The sequence below is a fragment of the Denticeps clupeoides genome, chromosome 18 (assembly GCF_900700375.1).
Source record: "Denticeps clupeoides chromosome 18, fDenClu1.1, whole genome shotgun sequence".
NCBI classification, from domain to species: Eukaryota; Metazoa; Chordata; class Actinopteri; order Clupeiformes; family Denticipitidae; genus Denticeps; species Denticeps clupeoides.
In genome coordinates, this window is record NC_041724.1 from 17,778,671 (window position 1) to 17,801,218 (window position 22,548).

Consider the following 22,548-nt stretch of genomic DNA (forward strand, 5'->3'; position numbering starts at 1 on the left):
AAAACACGAAATCAGGTGTGTCTATCACCCCAATACAATTGCCTCCATATCCCAAAAATGTGAAACAAACACCATTTGTATGACATCCACTAAGTCTCTCACAATATCCCAAACTTATTTCGAGAAGTGTATATAGTGGTCAGACTGTTCTCTGATCACTTTTGAAGTGTTTTTCCATGTGATTATGAACACCCAAGCTGTGTAAATGCATAAAGGTAAGTAGGTAAGAAATGTATGTAATGTCTATAATCATCCATGTTACAAAATATAATAAATAATACAGGATTTATTATTGCGTCATGTGACCGGTCAGGTAACGTTATTGTACATGGAAACAGGTTGTTACTTACTTACTGTTACTAGTTGAGTTCCTCATGTTAAGAGAAGTCCCTTTGACTAACCTCCAAATCTGAGAATGCTGACCCAGCTGTACTCCCCTTTATCCCCGACACTCCCCTTTATCCGCTCCACATGCAGGCTGTCTTCTTACCGCTCCGATCAGCCAAGTCATTGTACTTGGCTGACAGAATGCATGCTGGAACGGGAGCACCGTGGGGTGGGGAGTTTCTTCAGTTCCATGCGTTTGTAAAATAAAGATTTAATTCCCCATTTCGCGCTACTCCAACGTGACACATTTGGCACAAATAAACATCAGATTTATTTTCAGTGACATTATGTTCAGCGTTGACAAAAAAAATCCGCTTATTAAAACTCAAATAATTAATCACGAATTTAACGCAGTTAATGGTATTAAAATGTTTTGAAGTAGCGAGCATTGCCACCATATTAAATAAACAGAAAGAAATCTACTGTAGGTATACATCCGGCACCACAGTGGATCTCCTGCCAGACCCTACTAATTAGCTCTGTGTGGTATGCTATTCTTTCTTAGAGGTATGCTGCCACCTGACGTCATTGTTGAAAAGGATCAGTTAGGCTATTATTTTCTTCATTGTAAGCACTGTCATTTAATAGACTTCAACACCAAAAAGACAATAGTCAGGCTAGGGGGAACTCGTATTATTGTTAGATAATCTGACAAAGTGAAATTTTCATGTCACAGGAGTTTTTAACCAGACCTATGGTTGGGTACCTGTCCAATGTGAGGAGTGTGAGGAGTGATTCAAGCTCATCTGAGGTTGGTCATGATGACAGTAATGTGCTTTACCCCTGACCTTTCCATCACACAACCACACTTATTTTAACTTTTATCCTATTAATCATGAGCAAAAAATGTGTGTTTACAATGATCCTGCACCTGAAGACATGATCACTATAACAAAGCTTTATGTTCATTTGTGTTCTGGTAAAAGAAAATGTAATTTTCACTTAATTTTGTATACGGATCAGAAGGCTGTGGGCCTCTAGGGCCAAAACACGGGAGCAAAATGGATTCAACAAGATATCCCTAAGCAGGTGGGACATTATGTTGGAAGGAGGGTAGAACCTAATGTGCATGAAGTCAGATAGAAGATGAAGTGTCCCTTCTGGATGGTTCTCCTCAATAGTGTTGTTGATCTCATCCAGCACAAAGGCTCTGCTCATCCATTGTCTTCTTTGCTCTGTGCAACAGATTTTAGAAGTTGGGGAGAATGTTAACATGGAAAAAACTAAAGATGCAAATGTAATTTATCATATAATTTTGTTTAAACCAGCTCACCAGTTCAGGAACTGGTCCTCCTATCTGCTGTTTCAGGCTTCTGTAGTATGCTTGAGAAATGTGCTGCCTGCTCTGATCCTTTTTCAGACTGTTGACCAGGGTCCAGGGAGGTGTGTTTCTCACTCAAACTAGTGTCTTTAGGAGCATAGTTGGTATGACTACTGTGAAGCTTGATGTAGAGTGAGCTAGTGGGTCTACATGGTGGATTTGTGGTGTCTGAAATCAGAGTTGATATTTGTGAGGAGGAAACAGAAGTTCCATTTCCATCTAGACCACTACTGTTACATATTCCCAGAAGATAATAAATAAGTGAAGTGATTGTCACATGTGGTACACAGCAGCACAGCACACAGTGCACACAGTGTCCTCTGCATTTAACCCATCTCCTTGAGTGAGCAGTGGGCAGCCATGACAGGCACCCAGGGAGCAGTGCGTGGGGACAGTGCTTTGCTCAGTGGCACCTCAGTGACACCTTGGCAGATCGGGATTTGAACCAACAACCTTCTGATTATGGGCCCACTTCCTTAACCGCTAGGCCACCATGGACGGAAATTGGCAGTGAAGGTTGGGGGGGGTCTGAAGGCACTTTGAATCGAATCCTTGGTCAGGACAGTCATGTTGACACAAATGTGTTGATCTCACTCAGGCAGTAATAGGGGCTGTAAGGGGGTAGGGGGTGCTTACAGACATGGACTTATCTGCCCCTGATTCTGAATGTTTCTCTTGCAAAAAGGAGGGCAGAGTTGAGACACCATTCTCCAGGAAAATGTTAGGTGCAGTCATGCATGAAACTCCCTCTTTTCCCTCTTTTCCCTGATTTTCTGTCACAGTGTCAAGGAAAACACACTGGAGCTCTTGGTGTGTCAATTCAACAGTTCTTGCTGGAGGTTTGTGCAGTAAATCCTCTGTCCAGTTCTGTAATTCTATTCAATGAATGCTGGTTGTTGTGTGGGAAATTTGTGGATTGTAAATGTGAGTCCTGAGTAAAGTGTTCCAAATTTTCTGTCTGATGTGTCATTGTTCCAGAGTGACATCAGACATTGTACTTTCATCTGACATTGACAGCGAAGAACTTTCTGGCTCAGAGAAGCTGCTGTCAGTCATGTGTATGAGCCCTGATTTATTTTTCCATGGCAGAGACCTTTTGATTCCATATTGGAGAAGTCAATCACAATCTACAGAAAAAATAGCACTTATAATATAACTCTGTCACGTTGACTGGACATGGCGAGGAAGGAGGACACATACGTACGATGTCACAGGACAGGGGTTTAATACATAATACACACGGCAAGGGAAACATCACCAAACAATGACCCGACAGCGAACAGACACGAACAGGATCGTTTTATAAAATGATACACAGGTGATAACAATCAGGGAACATTACACAAGACCAACATGAAACACAGGTTCAAACTCCGGAGAAGGCCATGACGGACCAGATCAGGACAACCTCGAATAAGTTTGATAATACTTTTTATCACATAAGGTTTCCTTGCTTCATGTGAATTATTCTGAGGTCATGATGCAAGAAAGTGTAATCTCTCATCCCTATTTAAATCCTACATTATATTGTTTCCGGTATAGTTTTTGAAGGAATGATGTAGTTTTGAAAGACTCTAATTAGAGTTGTTATTCATTTGCAGAATTCTGCAACTGACAAGCAAATTTCCCTTTTCACCTTGCATTGTAAATCTCATATATACTGTATCATCAGATTTTAATCTTGTAATCAGAAAATTCTGTTATTTTGTTATATGGCCTTCGTGCAACACTTTGTAATAAATGGAACTATAAGGATGTCAAATAATCTATTTCATTATGAAAATAAAAAAAGGAGACACTATTTTTGGATATTACATTATTGCTTAGTATTACAGTATTTACATAGTCATTTATATTTATTTCTATGTCAAGAGGGGGACAGAGGTACCAAACATTTTCAACAGTACACTGACACCATTTGCAGGATCACTCTACCCTGGAATCTCTGTATCACTCCTTCCCAAGGTTTCATCCTTTCTTTTTTTTTCTCTCTCCTAGAGTTTTTTTTGTGTGGAGTTTTTCCTTGTGTGCAGAAGGGTCAAGTGTGGGGGGTGTCAACGGTAGGGCCTGTCAAAGCCCATTGAGACATACTGTATGTGATTTTGGGCTATATAAGAAATAAATGTTGTTGTTGTCCTTAAATGGCTCATCGGTCTAGTGTACCAGACGTGTACGTATGCTTACATATGTTACAGCCTGTTAGCATTGTAAACTAAAGTGTTTGTAAATATGCGCTGACCGGGGACTGTCAGCCGGATGTACTGTGTCATGCACATGCGCACTACTATCGCAAAGCCCATTCGCATGCGTACTCCCATCATAAAGCCACAGGCAAGAACGGTCTTGACGAACGACTTGGCATCTGTTTTTTTCAGATCTCAGTAAACTCCAGTAACCTTAACATCCGAGTTTGCGTCGCTCCCAGAACTCAAAAAGACGATCTCTTCCATCCCATCTTGTTCACTCGGACCATACGCAGGTCGGCGCAGCCGGATTTCCGCGTTTCGTTCTCTGCTGTGCACTAATTGACTTAATGCTGCGTTTTAAGGCACACCACATATTGTATCAGAAATATTGACATACATAAGAAATAATAACTTGGTAATGCACAAATACAGATCAGGTACAAATTGTTCTCAAAAAGGGGTTAAATGGAGACCATGCTACTTTTAATGAATATTAATTTTAAAAAAATGTATAATTTTCTTCACTAGGGCTGAATAGTTTATCGAATTTTAAATGAACTTGCAATTTGAATAAATCTACGACTCAGACAGAGGTGTCAGTCATGGTCTTTTCATAATACATTCACCATGCACAATGTTTTCCAGAAATTGTGTTATTCTAAATGTGTAAGGGTTTTACAGTCTTCCAGTTGGAAGAACCAGTAATAGTACCAAGTTAGAATATGAAATCTGTCAGAATGAATTTTTTGTAAGTATATTTACATTTATAAAAACTTGCCATAAACTATAAATAGGTTCAGCACAAAAGACAGGTCACTATGTGTATCAAAAAATCAGAACAAGCTACTTTCCAAACACAAAGAAAAATGTAAGAATTTGGTTCTGTTTTTAATAAATTGACATGGTTCAAAACAGTTCCAAAACCGTCTTCTGGTGGTCATCCACAAAATGAGCAAATTTACTTGACTCTGTTTTTTTAAATATAAGAAAGAAACTGGATAATGTCACGAGAGGGTGGATTGACTTCCAGTATCATCCATCATCATCCAGCCACTTTTTCAGCACTTGCAAAATGTTATCAAAAATGGACAAACTCACTATGTAGAATCCTATGTAGAGTACCAGAGCTTTATTGCCAAGGTCTTTGCTAAAGAATTTCTGCGACACAAATAAAAAAGTCAACATTAATAGACATTCTCTTCATTAGAATGTACAAACTCCAAAGACATTCACATGAGCCCTGTCAAATCACATAAAAGCTATGTAATGACACTCATCTATTTTTGAGTCCACAAGCTTGGCACACTTATCTTTGGCCAATTTCACCCATTCCTCTTTGCAGCCCCTCAAGCTTCATCGTGTTGGATGGGACGCATTGGTGTGCAGCCGTCTGCCAACTTTATTCTAACTAGTATCTCAGTTTCTGCAGCTGAAAAACATCCCCACAGCATGATGCTACCACAACCATGTTTCACTGTAGGGATGATACCGGCCTGGTTTCCTCCAAATGTGACATTTAGCATTCAAACCATAGCGTTTAATCTTTGTCTTATCAGACCACAGACCAGAGTTTTGTTTCTCATGGTCTGAGAGTTTGCCTTTTGGCAAACTCCATGGGCCTTTTATTCCCTAAGGAATGGTTTCAATCCAGCCACTCTACCATACCGGCCTGATTGGTGGAATACTGCAGAGGTTGTTTCCCTTCTAGAAGGTTCTCCTCTGTCCACAGAGGACCACAGAGTGACTATTGGGTTCTTGGTCACCCCCCTGACTGGTTTTGAGCTGGAGGCCACTGTCAGCAAATCAACAGATTTGTGCCTTGGCAGTCTAAAGTCAATTCCTTTGACTTTATGCTTGGTTTGTACTCTGATATGAACTGTCAACTGTGGGACCTTATAAAGACAGGTGTGTGCCTTTCCAAATTATGTCCAATCAACTGTTTTTTTCCACAACATCTCCAAACATCTAGGATGATCAGGGGAAAAAGGAGGCACCTGAGCTCAATTTTGAGCTTCATGGCAAAGCCTGTACTTTTTTTTATTTTTAATAAATTTTCTGAAACCTCAAGTAAAGTTTTTTTCACAGTCATTATGAAATAAAGCTGTAACAAATAAAGCTGTAACATAACAAAATGTGGGAAATGTGATGCACTGTGAATACTTTCCAGATACACTGTATATAGAATAGTAATAAAGTATTGAAATGAAATGAATATGTATAATAAATTCGGGTGCAAATAATATGACTTTTTTTAAACGACTGATAACAGTCTAATCCTCTAGACAGGAGAACGCGGAGGCCTTAAACTAAACTGCCCATCCTTACTGGCAGTTTAGTTTAATACACCTTCTCCCCAAACTGATGTAATCAACGCGAAATATTTGACCCCTTTTAAACTGACCTTCACAATTCCGGGGATGGTGGACGCTGTAAATATGCCTGTTTTCATATAGTCCTATTTTACATATATGTTAGCATTAATAAAACAGTAACAAAAATCCGATCGTTTTAAATAAACGATAATAGATTTGTACTTGAGAGAATATTAGATTAAAAAACTAAAATCTAGATTTTAGACCAACATTTTCTTCAGGCAATTTTGTGGTTTCTAAATATGGGTCCTTTCTACAGCGCAGAACGGACCCACGTGTTGGATCGTTCGAGAAGAGCGTAGTTCCATCCGGGTTGATTAGGAGAAGAGAGCACCACAGTCGCTCAGTGGAAAACTCTTGCGATCGACGTGGTCGGCCGTAGTTCTAATTGCAGGATTTTGTTCGTTTTGTTTCATTTTCTGACAACACGAGATAAAGATGCTTACCGCGGCCAGAACAGCATCGAGAGTCCTGTCCCAGTCTCAGGGTTGCTCTCTGGTCAGGATGGTGAGTGTCCTTCATGCTCTTACTCCACATTTTTGTTAAAATTTTTCATAATGGCAATGCTGGCCGATAAGTTGCAGCGTGAGGCTCGATTATGGGATGGGGCGAGTACGTGTTTTCTGCAGATATTATGTTTTAGAAAAATGTAAGGTATAATGTCTTTAGAGTATTAAAGTATTGTTGATGTTGAGCTTTGACCTTCACGCCGTGTCCCTTTTTACGGTCAATTATTCTAGTGTTACTTTCTGTATTTGAATTAAAATCACAGGCGCGAGCATTTGTCCTTCATTTTCAGGCTGGCTGGAGCGGGTTGAGGCCGGAGGCGCTTAGATCAGTGACTAAGCGTTACAAGTGAGTTCGCTTTATAACGCCTTGAACATTAAAAACCTTAAAATGGCTGGTTATGTAGTGGAACCTGCCATTACAACGGCGTCTCTTACAGGTCAGAGGCCATCAAAGGTTCAGTTATCGGCATTGACCTGGGCACAACAAACTCATGTGTGGCTGTCATGGAGGGTAAACAGTCAAAGGTGAGGTAGCCGCTAGTAAAAAAAAAAAAAAAAAATTTAAATGTGGGTTTTGGGTGCTGAGATCATTGTAACTGTCATGTTGTGCAGGTGCTGGAAAATTCAGAAGGTGCTCGAACCACCCCATCTGTGGTGGCATTTAGTGGTGACGGAGAGCGGCTAGTGGGCATGCCGGCCAAACGACAGGCCATCACCAATCCCAACAACACTCTATATGCCACAAAGCGGCTCATCGGCCGCCGTTTTGATGATGCGGAGGTTCAGAAGGACTTGTGAGTTTTTGGGAATTTGTTGCAAATAGGTTTTTTGAATCACAATAGTGAACAGTTGTGATGGATTGAAAGTTTATTAATTCTGTTCATAGGAAGAATGTCCCGTACAAGATTGTGCGTGCCTCCAATGGAGATGCTTGGGTCGAGGCTCATGGGAAACTTTACTCACCCAGTCAGGTGGGAGCCTTTGTGCTGATTAAGATGAAGGAGACTGCAGGTGAGCAGGCGGGTACTTGCAACAATCAATGTTGCTGTAGATTGTTTGATTTAGACCAATAATCCACGGTTCTGCTGTCATTACAGAAAACTACCTGGGGCATTCAGTGAAAAACGCTGTCATCACTGTTCCAGCCTACTTCAATGACTCACAGAGACAGGTATGCTTCAAACACCAGCACGAAACAGTTTCCAGTGGTTTGGGGTTCCTCACATGTTCTAATGTACGCTTTTTAAACAAAGGCTACTAAGGATGCTGGTCAGATTGCTGGTCTTAATGTTCTTCGTGTCATCAATGAGCCAACTGCTGCTGCCCTAGCCTATGGCCTGGACAAGACCCAAGATAAAGTGTAAATACTGAATTATTTATGTTTTTAATGAGCTATCCCACAGATTTCACTATAAAGTATTCAGTAACTAATAATTAGGCATCCCTTGTCTTTGCTAAAATGTAGTAAACAGGAATTTCTCTTGCCTTGGATACACTTTTTCTAGAATGGTTGGTGCTGATGCATAGCTTGTTTTTAATGACTACTCCTTTTTTTCTGTGCTGCAGCATCGCTGTGTATGACCTGGGCGGTGGTACATTTGATGTTTCTGTGCTTGAGATCCAGAAGGGAGTATTTGAGGTGAAATCCACCAATGGGGACACTTTTTTGGGTGGGGAGGACTTTGACCAGCACCTGCTCAAACACATAGTGAAAGAATTCAGAAGAGAGGTATGTACAATCTGGAGTTGTATATGGTTTATAGTGCGTGCATGTACACCTTGTAAGCAAATTAGATTAGCTGTTTTAGTTTGTTTAGATATCTCAAGTCATGAGCAATATGGCCGTGTAACTCATATTCTAAGCTGCATATTTGTACATTTAAGAGCTCAAATGTTTCAATTAAATTGATTGAAATAACTTGGGAAATACGTTAACTTAAAAGTTCTGGGTTCAGCAGAGTTTAATGTATTCCCCTTTATTATTCATTAGAAACCATTGCTTTGCCCACACATCGATTTCACTGAATTATACAAAATCACATGGATATGTAAATATCTTGTCATAAAAACAAAAAATTGTATATGCCATATAAAGCACTGGGTTTCTGAGTGCAGTGTTTGCCAATCTGTTCAATCTGAAACTGTGCCTACTTCCCAGAGCAGGAACCATTTTTGGTGACTGAATTATTATTATTATTATTATTATTATTGTCAAATGGGGGATTCCATGGCTGACTTTCTTCAAGCTTTCCCCTCACAAAAAAGGACAATCAGGTGGCTAAGAAGACCTGAGGTGGATAACCACTCTATTCCTCTCAGGTGTTCTCTCAGGACAACACAAAGGGGTATCTTTCTCCAGTAGATTATGGACTCAGGGTTCCCCCCGCTAGAGAATCCTCGCTGGCATTTTCTCTCAATTCTCCTTTTCTCTAATTTGGATTTTTGAGTGAGGCTGTGCCTCCTGAAACGATGCTCCTGCTTTGATTAGTTTATACACAAATAGCTGGTTTTATGCAGTGTGACCAGTTCCCATCGACAGCTTGCGCGGATCTGAATTCTGAAATGACCCCACCTGGTCAAAGACCAAAGAATAACACTACATATACACTGTACTCATTTATTACATGGAGAAAAAAACACACACACACACACACACATAAGTATGTTAGATGTTAAGGAAGCGGCCCCGTAATCAGAAGGTTGCCGGTTCAAATCCTGATCCGCCAAGGTGACACTGAGGTGCCACTGAGCAAAGCACCGTCCCCACACACTGCTCCCTGGGCGCCTGTCATGGCTGCTGCCCACTGCTCACTCAGGGTGATTGGTTAAATGCAGAGGACAAATTTCACTGTGTGCACCGTGTGCTGTGTATCACATGTGACAATCACTACACTTTAGATTAACTTGTAACCTTCCTATTGTCTGACTTATGTATAGAAACTACAACATAGTGAATAAAAAGATTGTATTCATAGTTGGGGGTCCTAGTGAACCACAATTGATCACTTCATTGATGGTAACACATAAGCTTTGGATAAGGGCGTCTGCCAAATGCCTTAAATGTAAATAATGTCCATGTAGAAAATCTTTTAGCTATGTAAGACAGTAACATTTTAGGAGGAATAATTTCTAAATTGTAGCCCACTGACTGGTATACATGACTCATCAATTTTAAAATGAATTGCCTGGATCTAGACATTGGGTCTAAATCTTCAAAATACAGACTCTCTGCACCGCTTTTCCCCCATAGATATGTTATCCATTTTTGCTACCTGCATTCCATTTGAAATTGCACATAATCATAACCATGTCACTGAAACGATTTCATTTAAGCTAATTTAATAAATGAGGAGCTGTTCATCCCTGTAACTTCTATTGTATTTCTGTATGTCCAGGTAACATCAGATTAACATGGTCAATTGCAATCTTTTATATCCATCCTTGCCTACTGGCTCTGATTCGGTTTTTGGGCATACAGCCAGGCATTTTACATTATTATTATTATTATTATATGGCATATCATTAGGTATTATCTGGTAATGTTGTAAACCACATTGTCCAGTTCTTAATTTCCCTGTTTTCTTTGTCAGTCTGGTGTTGATCTCACCAAGGACAACATGGCCTTGCAGAGGGTCCGGGAGGCAGCTGAGAAAGCCAAATGCGAGCTGTCCTCTTCCTTGCAGGTGAGGATCAATGTATTCTGAGGTTTTCTGTCTTATGTATTCTGTCTCCCTTGATCAGGCTGAGTGGGAGGGGAGGAAAAATCTTTCTACTGCTTTTCCACTGCAGACAGACATCAATCTACCTTATCTGACGATGGATTCCTCTGGGCCGAAGCATTTGAACATGAAGCTAACTCGTGCTCAGTTTGAGGGGATTGTTGCAGACCTGATCCGCCGCACTGTAGCACCATGTCAAAAGGCCATGCAGGATGCGGAGGTGTCCAAGAGTGACGTTGGAGAGGTGCTGCTGGTTGGTGGGATGACCCGCATGCCCAAGGTAAAGAGTGAGGGCTTAGGAAGCTCCCTTTGGTTGTGGGATATGGTTAGTATGCAGCATAGTCCAGTTTCTTTTTTGTCAGACTTGTTCCTCTTATTGCAGGTCCAGCAGACTGTGCAGGATCTGTTTGGCCGGGCTCCAAGCAAGTCGGTGAACCCCGATGAAGCAGTGGCTATCGGGGCGGCCATTCAGGGTGGTGTTTTAGCCGGTGATGTCACAGATGTCCTCTTGCTTGATGTCACACCCCTGTCACTGGGTATTGAGACTCTTGGTGGCGTCTTCACTAAACTAATCAACCGTAATACCACCATCCCTACCAAGAAGAGCCAGGTGGGGCTGAAATGAGTAAAGTTGTTAAGTGTTTGGATTACTACAGTACTCTCCTGCAGGTAGCAAGGTGAAATGGACGATAAATTGTGTTTAATTTGATTCTACCTGTACTTTTGAAGAAACACCGGTCAAACTTTAAGGGTCTGCCACTTTTAGGCAGTCACACAATGAGATTTCCCCAGGACGCGCACTTTTGGTGTGTAGCTTTAAATGCAAATGAGGAGGAGAGAGGCGGTACAAGGAGGGGAGCAGCCTATAAATGTTAGCGGGCATTTGCGGAAATGGGAGGTGAACACCGCTCACCAACCACAATGTTTGTCCAGAAGTAGTGTCTGTGTTTTTCCAGAAAAAAAACATTTATTAATCCACTGGTTCGTCAGAGTCTTGCTTGACTGAAATAATATGTTTCTGCTTATTTTTACATCCAATCATCAATCATTGCCCGTTTTCAAGCCATGACTGTCGGTGGAGTTTCTTTTTTAGGGGAGGGGTGGGAAATTCTCTGGGCGGACAAAGCGTGAGAAATGGGAGGTGAACTTTTCCCTTATGATTACATATCGGGAGGCATTTCACGATCAGACAGTCTGAGCTGCCACTTGGTGAAGCAGAATGGCTAAAGCACTCTTCATAAATATCACAATTTCTAGGCACTGCAGGACATTAGACAGGCTTGGGAAACTAGTATGAATTTTAAAAAGTTACATTTTGATAATTGGGGATATTTTGTACCTCTTTATTTTAATCACCTCTTATGCAAATGCAATCATAATGGTTCTGGATTATGGGATTTAGAGGTTTGTGGGGTTGTCAAATGTACTATGTAACAAAACACTAGTGATAACTTGTACTGGATGCTACACAGAGTAACAGTGTACTGTGTATAGTATATGTGCCCCATAGTTTATCCCACCATTTCACCCTCCATGCTTGTGCCTAGGTGTTCTCCACTGCAGCAGACGGGCAGACGCAGGTGGAGATTAAAGTTTGCCAGGGTGAGCGAGAGATGGCAGCAGACAACAAGATCCTGGGCCAGTTCACTCTGGTAATGTTGTTAATTAGTCGTATCAGGCTGCTTCTGTTCAGCTATTTATTTTAATGTATGTATTTATTTATTTATTTATAGTTAAACATAAAATAGCCTGTCCTTTTGGACTAATCAAATGGTCAAGCCACAACTGTAGAGCTCAGGGCTTATGGCATTCAGGCGCCATGCAGGATCTCCAGTGAACTGACATGACAGTAAAATCAATGAATAAATATCAGATTCTCCCAGAGATATTACACTAGATCTGATCTTTAACTATCAATCACATCAACAATTAGCCCACTAGCCAATAAGCCAATCAGAAATGGGAAAGGGGCCTTCGAGCTAGGCTGCTAAATTCTAAGTTAAACGAAACAAGCCTTCAATCTGTCAGTAACCCACTGGACCCCTTTTCCCCTTTTGATTTAGCCAAACATACAGGGAGTGCAGAATTATTAGGCAAGTTGTTTTTTTGAGGAATAATTTTAGTATTGAACATCCATGTTCTCAATGAACCCAAATAACTCATTAATATTAAAGCTGAATGTTTTTGGAAGTAGTTTTTAGTTTGTTTTTATTTTTAGCTATTTTAGGGGGATATCTGTGTGCAGGTGACTATTACTGTGCATAATTATTAGGAAACTTAACAAAAAACAAATATATACCCATTTCAATTATTTATTTTTACCAGTGAAACCAATATAGCATCTCTACATTCACAAATATACATTTCTGACATTCAAAAACAAAAACAAATCAGCGACCAATATAGCCACCTTTCTTTGCAAGGACACTCAAAAGCCTGCCATCCATGGATTCTGTCAGTGTTTTGATCTGTTCACCATCAACATTGCGTGCAGCAGCAACCACAGCCTCCCAGACACTGTTCAGAGAGGTGTACTGTTTTCCCTCCTTGTAAATCTCACACTGCTTGAAGAAGGTGTCTTCCAGAAACTGGCGGTAGGACTGGGAGTTGAGCTTGACTCCATCCTCAACCCGAAAAGGCCCCACAAGCTCATCTTTGATGATACCAGCCCAAACCAGTACTCCACATCCACCTTGCTGGCGTCTGAGTCGGACTGGAGCTCTCTGCCCTTTACCAATCCAGCCATGGGCCCATCCATCTGGCCCATCAAGACTCACTCTCATTTCATCAGTCCATAAAACCTTAGAAAAAGGTTGAGATATTTCTTGGCCCAGTCTTGACGTTTCAGTTTGTGTGTCTTGTTCAGTGGTGGTCGTCTTTCAGCCTTTCTTACATTGGCCATGTCTCTGAGTATTGCACACCTTGTGCTTTTGGGCACTCCAGTGATGTTGCAGCTCTGAAATATGGCCAAACTGGTGGCAAGTGGCATCTTGGCAGCTGCACAAATGACTTTTCTCAGTTCATGGGCAGTTATTTTGCGCTTCTTGCGACCCTGTTGACTATTTTGAATTAAACGCTTGATTGTTCGATGATCACGCTTCAGAAGCTTTGCAATTTTAAGAGCGCTGCATCCCTCTGCAAGATATGTCACTATTTTTTACTTTTCTGAGCCTGTCAAGTCCTTCTTTTGACCCATTTTGCCAAAGGAAAGGAAGTTGTCTAATAATTATGCACACCTGATATAGGGTGTTGATGTCATTAGACCACACCCCTTCTCATTACAGAGTGCACATCACCTAATATGCTTAATTGGTAGTAGGCTTTCGAGCCTATACAGCTTGGAGTAAGACAACATGCATGAAGAGGATGATGTGGACAAAATACTCATTTGCCTAATAATTCTGCACTCCCTGTATACAGATCCAGCAGTTGCTCCACCTGTGAATGTGTTGTGTTTCCCATACTGTGATCGCACATACAATTCTTGTACAAAGTCTTGTGAACACATACCATTTTAATATGAGTTTTATGCAATTTTTTTATAAACTTTGTGGTGCCATGTTAACTCTACACAACTTTCTCAACATATGCACATCATTAAACACTTAAAAAGTTTTTTAATGTAACAAGGTTGCAATAATCTTCAAACTTTAAAGTAATCTTTCGAACTACAAAAAATATATATTTTTTTAATAAAATACACAGAGACTCAGTGTAAGGAGTTGATTACCCCTGTTATGGACTGTCTTATTTGTTTTCTTACCGTTCTTGCAGTAAGCCCTTGAAAGTGTCAACATAGTGAATGCACTGCATGAGTTGCATGCTGAGAGCCATGTGATCTGTCAGTGAGTGCTGCAGATTCGATGCATCTTTTAGATTGTTGAAACTAGATTATGTTCCCTTTGTGTTCCAGGTTGGGATCCCTCCTGCTCCCCGTGGAGTACCTCAGATTGAAGTTACTTTTGACATTGATGCTAATGGCATTGTTCACGTTTCTGCAAAAGACAAGGGCACGGGCCGTGAGCAGCAGAGTGAGTTTCTGTGGGTGTGTCTGCATAGTTTTAGATTTGTTTATGACTTATTGTAACTGATGATCAAATGAATCTTGTGCCAATAGTTGTCATCCAGTCTTCTGGTGGTCTCAATAAAGATGACATTGAGAACATGATTAAAAATGCTGAAAAGTATGCAGAGGAGGACCGCAGGAGAAAGGTCTGTCAACTTTACACTGCTTATAATGACAGCACACACATACTTGGGTATTTCTTTACTTTCTTGCAAATACATGGAAAGTTTTTTTTTTTTTTGTTTTGTTATCGAACACTCACTTCAAATAAGTGTGGCTAAATATTGGACCAAATTTTATCTTCATGTGGTCCACTAGGGGGAGTACAAACTTTGTTTGTTATGTCAGTAACTGGCCCTGTTTACAGCTGAAATTGATTTAGCAATTGGTTTAATCTATAGTCGCTTCTGATATGACTGTATTTTGGAGTGCTTTATAGTCAGAAAACTGCGCACATTTTGAAAAAGGTAATATTCCCTGTTTTTTGGGAAGATGCAACAAATACATTTTACAGCTTGGCTGCATGTGAAAACAGAACTGATTTGTTAAGCAGGGAATGTGCATAATATTAATTAAATGGAAATAATATATTTTTAATTATTTCTGTGTGGTCTGTTTCCACATCTCATACTACAGCTTTCTGACCCTCCTCTTAGAACACAATTTTGTATCTTCTCAGGATCGTGTGGAGGCAGTAAACATGGCAGAAGGCATTGTCCATGACACTGAGTCCAAGATGGAGGAATTTAAAGACCAGCTTCCTGCTGATGAGGTAAACCTTGCTGGTGCTCTAATACTGAGATAACAGCAATAACCAAAATTAATTGTAGTCAGTTATTGTATATGTAAAGTTTTTTAGACTAAGTTGACTGTGTGATTTGTACAAATGGCAGTTCTACAGAATTTTGCTGTGATATCTCATAATAAATTTATTTTAAAATGGAGAAAGGTGGTAGTAGCCTAGTGGGTAAGACACTCGCCTGTGAACCAGAAGACCCGGGTTCAAATCCCACTTACTACCATTGTGTCCCTAAGCAAGACACTTAAGGTTAAGTTGCTCCAGGGAGACTGTCCCTGTAAATACTGATTGTAAGTCGCTCTGGATAAGGGCGTCTGATAAATGCTGTAAATGTAAATGAAAAACAATAACTGTTTATAACACATTATTGTTATAACCAATTTAAAATATAATGCCCATGGTACTTAATTATCACCTCATTCCAAGTCACATACATTTTCATCAACTAATGTATTTTCTTGTAAATCCTTGTGACTGATCTTTTTAAATATTCAGTTTTTGTTATTCATATTATTATTATTTTTAATCACATTAAATCAAATCGCCTTCTAATGAATAACTACATTTTTTCATTGCACATCAATTTTTACCCAGTTTTTAAATATACATAATCATTTACAGTTTGTCAACTAATTTTTGTAAGTTTCACTGCTTTCTGTGATTACAATCAGTGAAACTGAATATACCATGTGAACCTAGGCCTCTGAAGGTATGTGTTGCGAAATCTGGCACAAAGAAGCAGATACTTTGTCTTATAAATTGACACGGTGCCTCCATGAATCACACTTCTTTTTCTAGCACATCCTACAGATGCTGAGATCAGCAACACCTCAAACTCTTTGTCCAGTAGACTACTAGAATTCCTTGTCAAAGTAACCCAGGACCGTATGCTTACCCCCTTTTTTTTTTTGCTTCCAACACAAAATGTTCACATGCTGCGTAATACATTCCACCCACTGCCATGTGCCAGGTGTAACTACATCAATCAGTTTAATTCATTTCACCTGTATCTTTATTTTGGATGGCGGTATGTTTTGACCATTCTTCCATTTAAAATCTCTCCAGTTCAGCCAAAATGTATAGCCAATTTCAAATAATCCCATGGACTTTTGATGATATTCAAGTCAGGGGACTGTGGCTTTCATTCCAGAGCATCTTTCAACATTTTTTTTTAGAACTGTAGACCTGATTTATGAACGATTTTAAGAAAAAATCGATTTGACATTGCAATTGCTTTCTAGTCAGTGTATTAAAACGTAGCATAACTTTATTGAAATATTAACTCTGTTTGTTATACTGTGCTGTAACTTGCATACCACAAGTTGAAAGCGTACATCCTTAATCGCGTTTAAGTGGGCTTTGACATGGGACACATTGGTGAACACATTTGTATATCACACAGGTACTTCAACTCGGCCAAATTCTCATGCCTTTTTTTTTTTTTTTTTTTTTTTTTCTTCTTCCCCACTCTGCTGCATGCCCCTACTTTTTCCATGTACACCAGAGAGTCTCTATCTGTCCATGAACTGCCCATTTGGTTGCACACACTCCCCGTTCTGTGCTTTTGCCACCACAATGAGCCGCTGACAGTGCTGTCGCTGCCTTCTGCCTGCATTCCCAACGCTCCTGGGGGTCACCAACTAGGTCTGAAGGATTTTTAAGAAAATATCTAATTGCGACTTTTTTTTTTTTTTTTTTTTTGTAATAGAAGCACTGCTTTTCTTTAGAAAAGTCTTACTGTCTAAACCAAACATGTTTGTGCAAGGGAAAATCTTAATATCACCAGCTTCACAGAACCAACCAACCAAAGTGTCAATTAGCTAAAAAAAATTAAGAAAGGCACAAATATTGCACATAACCTTTCACACAATGATAATTTTAACCCACAATAAATATAATCAGATGACTACTGCAGCTCTGAACATCCCCCTTATTTTTGAAAACTGCTTCTTTTTTTTTTTTCTTTCTAAACACCTCCTTCCAAGGGTATGAAATCTGTATCAACAGCCTTTCCATTCTTCATCTGCCTCATAGCTCACCTTACTACCTTATCCAACCTTTTTCTTCTCTCATTTTATTGAATCATCAGTATTTCAAAGTACTCTTATCATATAAATAAAACATCTGTGCTGGGTATCGTAAATTCACATTACATTACTAGTTCAGCCAAAACTACTAAAAACAATTCAAAACTAAATTTTTACTTTGCATTTTATCATTGAAGTAGTGGACACCAAACACATTAAAATCAACTGCATAAGATTAAAAATAAGATATTTAAGTGCCCAGTCAAAGATAAAGTGCAAATGCACACACATACTCGTTATCACCAGTGAACACTGTGAACACAAATGAAAGAAAATGTCCATATGCTGTTAAATATTATTTGCATGTGTTCACTATATCAAGTTCATGAACTTTTGTTTTTCAATACCTGGCTGGCTGTACTGCTGCATTAAAAAAAAGCTACCTTCTAACCCTGTACTGCAATTGGGCCAGTGATGATAGCATGCTCTGTGACGCTAAACTCAATGTGTTCGTGAAGCATTTTAAATGCACCATATCTGCATATTTTAAATGCAATGGCCATGTTAGACACGTTGTCTGTGATTTATGGCAGTATCTTTACGTCCCATCCCTCCAATGCCCCTTTTTGCAGCTTTACGATGTTACTGCAAGTATGGCTCTCGGCAGAATTCAGTGGCTCACGAAGTTCAGCTATCGCATGTGAGCGCCACACTTTTTGCATAGAGAAGATAGTTATATCTGAGTTGGGGACACATAGCACCCTGTACCTGAACCTGCTGTTTTTAACCATTCTATATTGGCACAAAACCTGACCTAATAAAATATCCAAACGATTCAATCACTGACTGTGAAGTGGATGGGAGTTTTTCATTGTCCAGCGTACCTTTAGTTTTGTGTGTATATGCTTCGGTTGTTGCTGTATTGGATGTGGAGGGTTTCTGCTGAAATAAACTAGTAAATTAATTGTTGCCTGAATATTTCACCTTAGCTTGACTGCTTGCAAATTTCCTTTATCTAAGACAATACTGGCTGGTTAAGTGGTGTTATGTCCCTGTGACACCACTTAAAATATCACCATATATAGTGCTGTATTGATAGCAAACCTGTCCCTTTTGCATGATGTAAATTTGTTTTATTAAATGTTCCTGTTCCTACAGGGTCTCACAGGGCAGCATACACATGGGACCCCGCATGACTATGATGATGTTCAGTTATTATGTGTGATGATGATGATGATGATGTTCAGTTATATTAAGTGTGTTGCTATATACCTTCCCGGCAGAAAAAGTTCAGGCTCAAGATTAATCTGGTGAACTGTGTACGAGTATGACAGTAGAAAACGCAAAGTGGTCATTTTTCTGTCGCCAGCTGGTGGCACTATACCAAGTCGGTGAGACCGAATATTTATGCAAACATTCATCTTGATTACTCAGTGTTTAGTGCAATCTGTTAATATTTTATTTATTTATAAATAAAAAAAAATCCCCATAATTTTACATTTAAATGTGTCTGCTTACCATTTGACCATAGTTCGAATAATCAAAAAAGCTTGCTAATTTAGCATGGTGAACTTTTTGTTGTACATTCAAGACAAATTTGTAGTGAATCAAAAAGGATCTTTGTTTCAAATTCATTAACAATACAGATTATCTTTGTTTTACAGCATTTATCAGACGCCCTTATCCAGAGCGACTTACAATCAGTAGTTACAGGGACAGTCTCTTGAGTTCTAATTATGCATAGGGGATCCCAAATTTTTTCACATGAATAGCTCAGTAGCACATCCTGTGCAGACAGGGTTACACGATTGCTCTCCATTTAAATCTGGATGAATATTAAAAAGCTGATCGAATTTTGTGTTGCAGTGCAGCAAGCTGAAGGATGAGATTGCCAAAGTCAGAGATCTGCTTTCTCGGAAGGACACAGAGACAGGCGAGAACATCAAGCAGGCAGCATCCAGCCTACAGCAAGCTTCTCTTAAGCTGTTTGAGATGGCCTACAAGAAGGTTAGTTTTTTTTTTTTTTTTTTTTTTTTTCTCCCCTCCTCTCCTTTGTATGTATAATTGTGGATTTTACATAAAACACTTTCTGAAGCAGCAAAAACAGTGTAGATGCATAACAATACAATATCATTCAACATTTTTTTAAATTAATAAAATATGCTTTGTTTACTAGAGGTGTGAACATTTACTGGTCTCTAGATTCGATTATGATTATCGATGCATTACGATGCAGCCCATACATTTTTTACCTATTCACATAATGTTTTCAAATACAAGAGTTAAGGTCTTATACACCTGTGTTGCTTTGATTTGCTACAATGAGCAGAAAAATTCTCTTTTCAGTCCGCACTCTCCTGACACTACAAACACCAAAAAAATATAAAATCAGATTTGTCCATTTTGAAAAAATCAAATGGGTGTAATTTTGTTTTTTTACAGTTTCTCTTCAGTTTCAGTTGCTCCGCCCTGTTTTAAGTTTATGCTCTCTGAGAAAACGGTTGAACTTTAGGCACAATTCTCTCCTGTAGGCAGGTCTTTGCCTCGTTGGCCAGCAGATATTTGAGTGACTGCTTCATTCCCCAGAACTCTTAACTGTAATATACATGGGCTTCAAGAACACACAGAGCAGCAACAGCAATTAATAGCTTATATATAGCTGTTTTAGCCATTACATATGGATAACATCATAATTAGCATTTTTAATTAATACTTAAATACTTAATTGTGCGGTTGCTCGTGTGAACAAATCTCTTTCCATATGTGAGTAGCGGACTGAACAGTTTTTCAAATGGTAGTTTGTTTCCAATTGTGTTACTATGATGTACTCAATTTGTTTTGTTCCATTATTGAATTGTAATGTTATTATCAAAGTTATCTCTGAAAGGCCCAGGGTTTTAACCACTTATCCTTAGATAAAACAATACTACAAAGAAGAGTGGTCAAATATCCATTCAACAAAGTGTTATTTTTAAGTTGCGTGTATATTTTGTGGTGGTTTGTTAGTTTTGGGCTTTCGTGAATGTTCCCATTAGGTCCAAACAGCCAAAATGATACAATCATGTCCATGATTAGTTAATGTCAAGTTGACCACAGCTATGTTTGTAAGTTCAGTTTGTCTTGCTATTTCTCCTCCTACAGATGGCATCAGAGAGAGAAGGCAGCAGCAGTGGTTCTAGCAGCAGTGGCGAAGAGAAGAAGGAAGGGCAGCAGTAGAGGATTTTGAACTAAATGCTAGAGAGAGCAGGGCAATGAAAGCCCTGGGAGTTGAGTGAAACCTATTATTTTGACCAGTCAACAGAGTTGGTCACAATTTTCACATCATGGATGCCAGACCACATACATTTGTACATTTCAGATATTAAATTATTACAAGAAATGTTGGTAACAACTTAATCCATGTGATGGTTGCTTCCAAATGCAGTCTGCTGAATCCCACATCTTTCAGCCATCTGGCTGTATTCATGCAGACTTTCTAGTAAAACTGTTGTATGAGTGGATTCCAGACATAAAATCCCTGTTCTTTCATTAGATTTCTGTTATATGATTTGGGTTCATGCTTAAATGGCACTGAAAACCAGCCTTTTCTTTCAAAAATTGAGTTGAGGATTTCCTGACTAAATTGCTAGGGAAGAGTAAAAACGTAAGGCTGAGTAGATAATGGTTTTTTCATTCTGAGTACTAGTGCTTTTCATATTTCTGTGTTTTGTTTAAGCTTTTTCATGTTCTCTTTTTATCTAATCAAGAACAGGAGAGCAGAAGGGTGCAACATCTGAAATCTTATTTCCATGATTATCAACCGCCACAGTCAAGTTTTGCTCTCTGTGTGAACGTTGAGTTTCCTGTTCATGGTCTATGACTGTCTTTATTGCATAATGCTGTAAAATTGCAGACTTTTATAATAAAAATGTTTTGTTGATGTTTTGCTTTTTACTATGTGGATTTTTGTATGTTCTTTTCCTGGATGAAAGGTTTCATGGCATAGGTTTGCTGTAATCAGCTGTAATACCATAGACCAGAATGTAAAGAGAGTCAACAAATACTGTAGGCAACAGCAGAGGCTCTCCCCATTTACCTCAAATGGGTGGATGGGGAATCATGGTAAAAACTTACTATGAAACAGCTACATGGAATGAGTCATGTTGTGTTGATATCATACTGTAGTGTGATTTCCATGGTGGACACTGCTGTGAAGGTAAAGTCCATTTTTATGAGGGCAGTTCATGAGCAATCTGACAATGGGTTGTAATCTGCCCACTGGTAGGATAGGGCTTCCCCTGCCTTTGATGTCATGTGCTGGCACTATGAATGTCACCTCTTGTCATACCTGGCCAACCGACACTACAATGGAAGAGTGACAAGTGACTGATGATTATCAGAGCTCCTTATCAGTAGTCTGGCATCATGTTGCAAGTGAGTCATGCCTTCCGGATGCCTATATTTCACTGTAATATGTATGTGCACATGCTTCTGTATGGAAAAGACATGCAGCTGTATATTTTGCAGAGGGTGTTTGTACCCATATTAAAATGGGAAGTCACCTGTCAACTCAGAGCAAAAGCTCCTCAGATTGTATCTTTGTCCTGTCATAACGTAACAAAAGACCACAAGGCACTTATTTACCAATGATGCCATGTCCTGAAGAGTTCTCACAAAATACTTGTTTCAGTGGTGAGCAGTGGATTTTTTTTTTATATAATACACACTGATATACAAATGAAATTTAAATGTTTGAAATATACACTGAATAAAACTGGATATTGGATAAATTTAAGCCTGTCATAGGTAAATGAAAACTGTTAGAGATATTACTTCTAACTCAGTTTGGTCAGCTCAGTCCAAATGCCCCCATTTTAATCTCTCGCTTATAACTGATTAATAAACATTAGTCCACTTAAATTGTAAGAGTACACCTTACTTTCCTCCGGGCTATCGTGAACGAGGTTTCAAAGCTTGGTACATCTCCAATGCTTATAGGTTACTGGGTGATCTATTTGCAGGGCAGACTTTACTTGCAAATTAGACATTGTTGTGCATCACACTATGTACCCTTGCTCTGGCTAATCATCAGCCCAAAAAACATTATCATCTAGTGTAGGGCTCTAAGCTGTAGCTCCGCTTCAAACGCAAAGGCCATTGGGAGAATGACCTTATATTTCAGT

At 39.4% G+C, this 22,548-nt stretch overlaps 1 protein-coding gene across 1 annotated transcript; it reads left to right on the forward strand.

The window, feature by feature from the left end:
• The first annotated feature begins 6,535 nt into the window (after positions 1-6,535).
• Positions 6,536-21,319, forward strand: hspa9 (heat shock protein 9). Its single transcript, XM_028960246.1, has 17 exons — positions 6,536-6,773; positions 7,066-7,121; positions 7,213-7,300; positions 7,388-7,569; positions 7,662-7,786; positions 7,873-7,946; positions 8,029-8,135; positions 8,342-8,504; positions 10,366-10,458; positions 10,565-10,774; positions 10,877-11,104; positions 12,042-12,146; positions 14,408-14,525; positions 14,612-14,706; positions 15,240-15,332; positions 19,253-19,393; positions 20,528-21,319. Exons 1-17 carry the CDS (start codon positions 6,705-6,707, stop codon positions 20,600-20,602), a joined length of 2,022 nt encoding a protein of 673 aa, XP_028816079.1. The 5' UTR covers positions 6,536-6,704; the 3' UTR covers positions 20,603-21,319.
• The last annotated feature ends 1,229 nt before the right edge of the window (positions 21,320-22,548 follow it).

Excerpts from the sequence above, each read along its gene's own strand:
- hspa9 (XM_028960246.1), top strand. The coding sequence starts at position 6,705 with ATGCTTACCGCGGCCAGAACAGCATCGAGAGTCCTGTCCCAGTCTCAG. Across the intron at positions 7,301-7,387 it reads TGGAGGGTAAACAGTCAAAG|GTGCTGGAAAATTCAGAAGG; the intron begins GTGAGGTAGCCG and ends CATGTTGTGCAG. Across the intron at positions 11,105-12,041 it reads TCCCTACCAAGAAGAGCCAG|GTGTTCTCCACTGCAGCAGA; the intron begins GTGGGGCTGAAA and ends GCTTGTGCCTAG.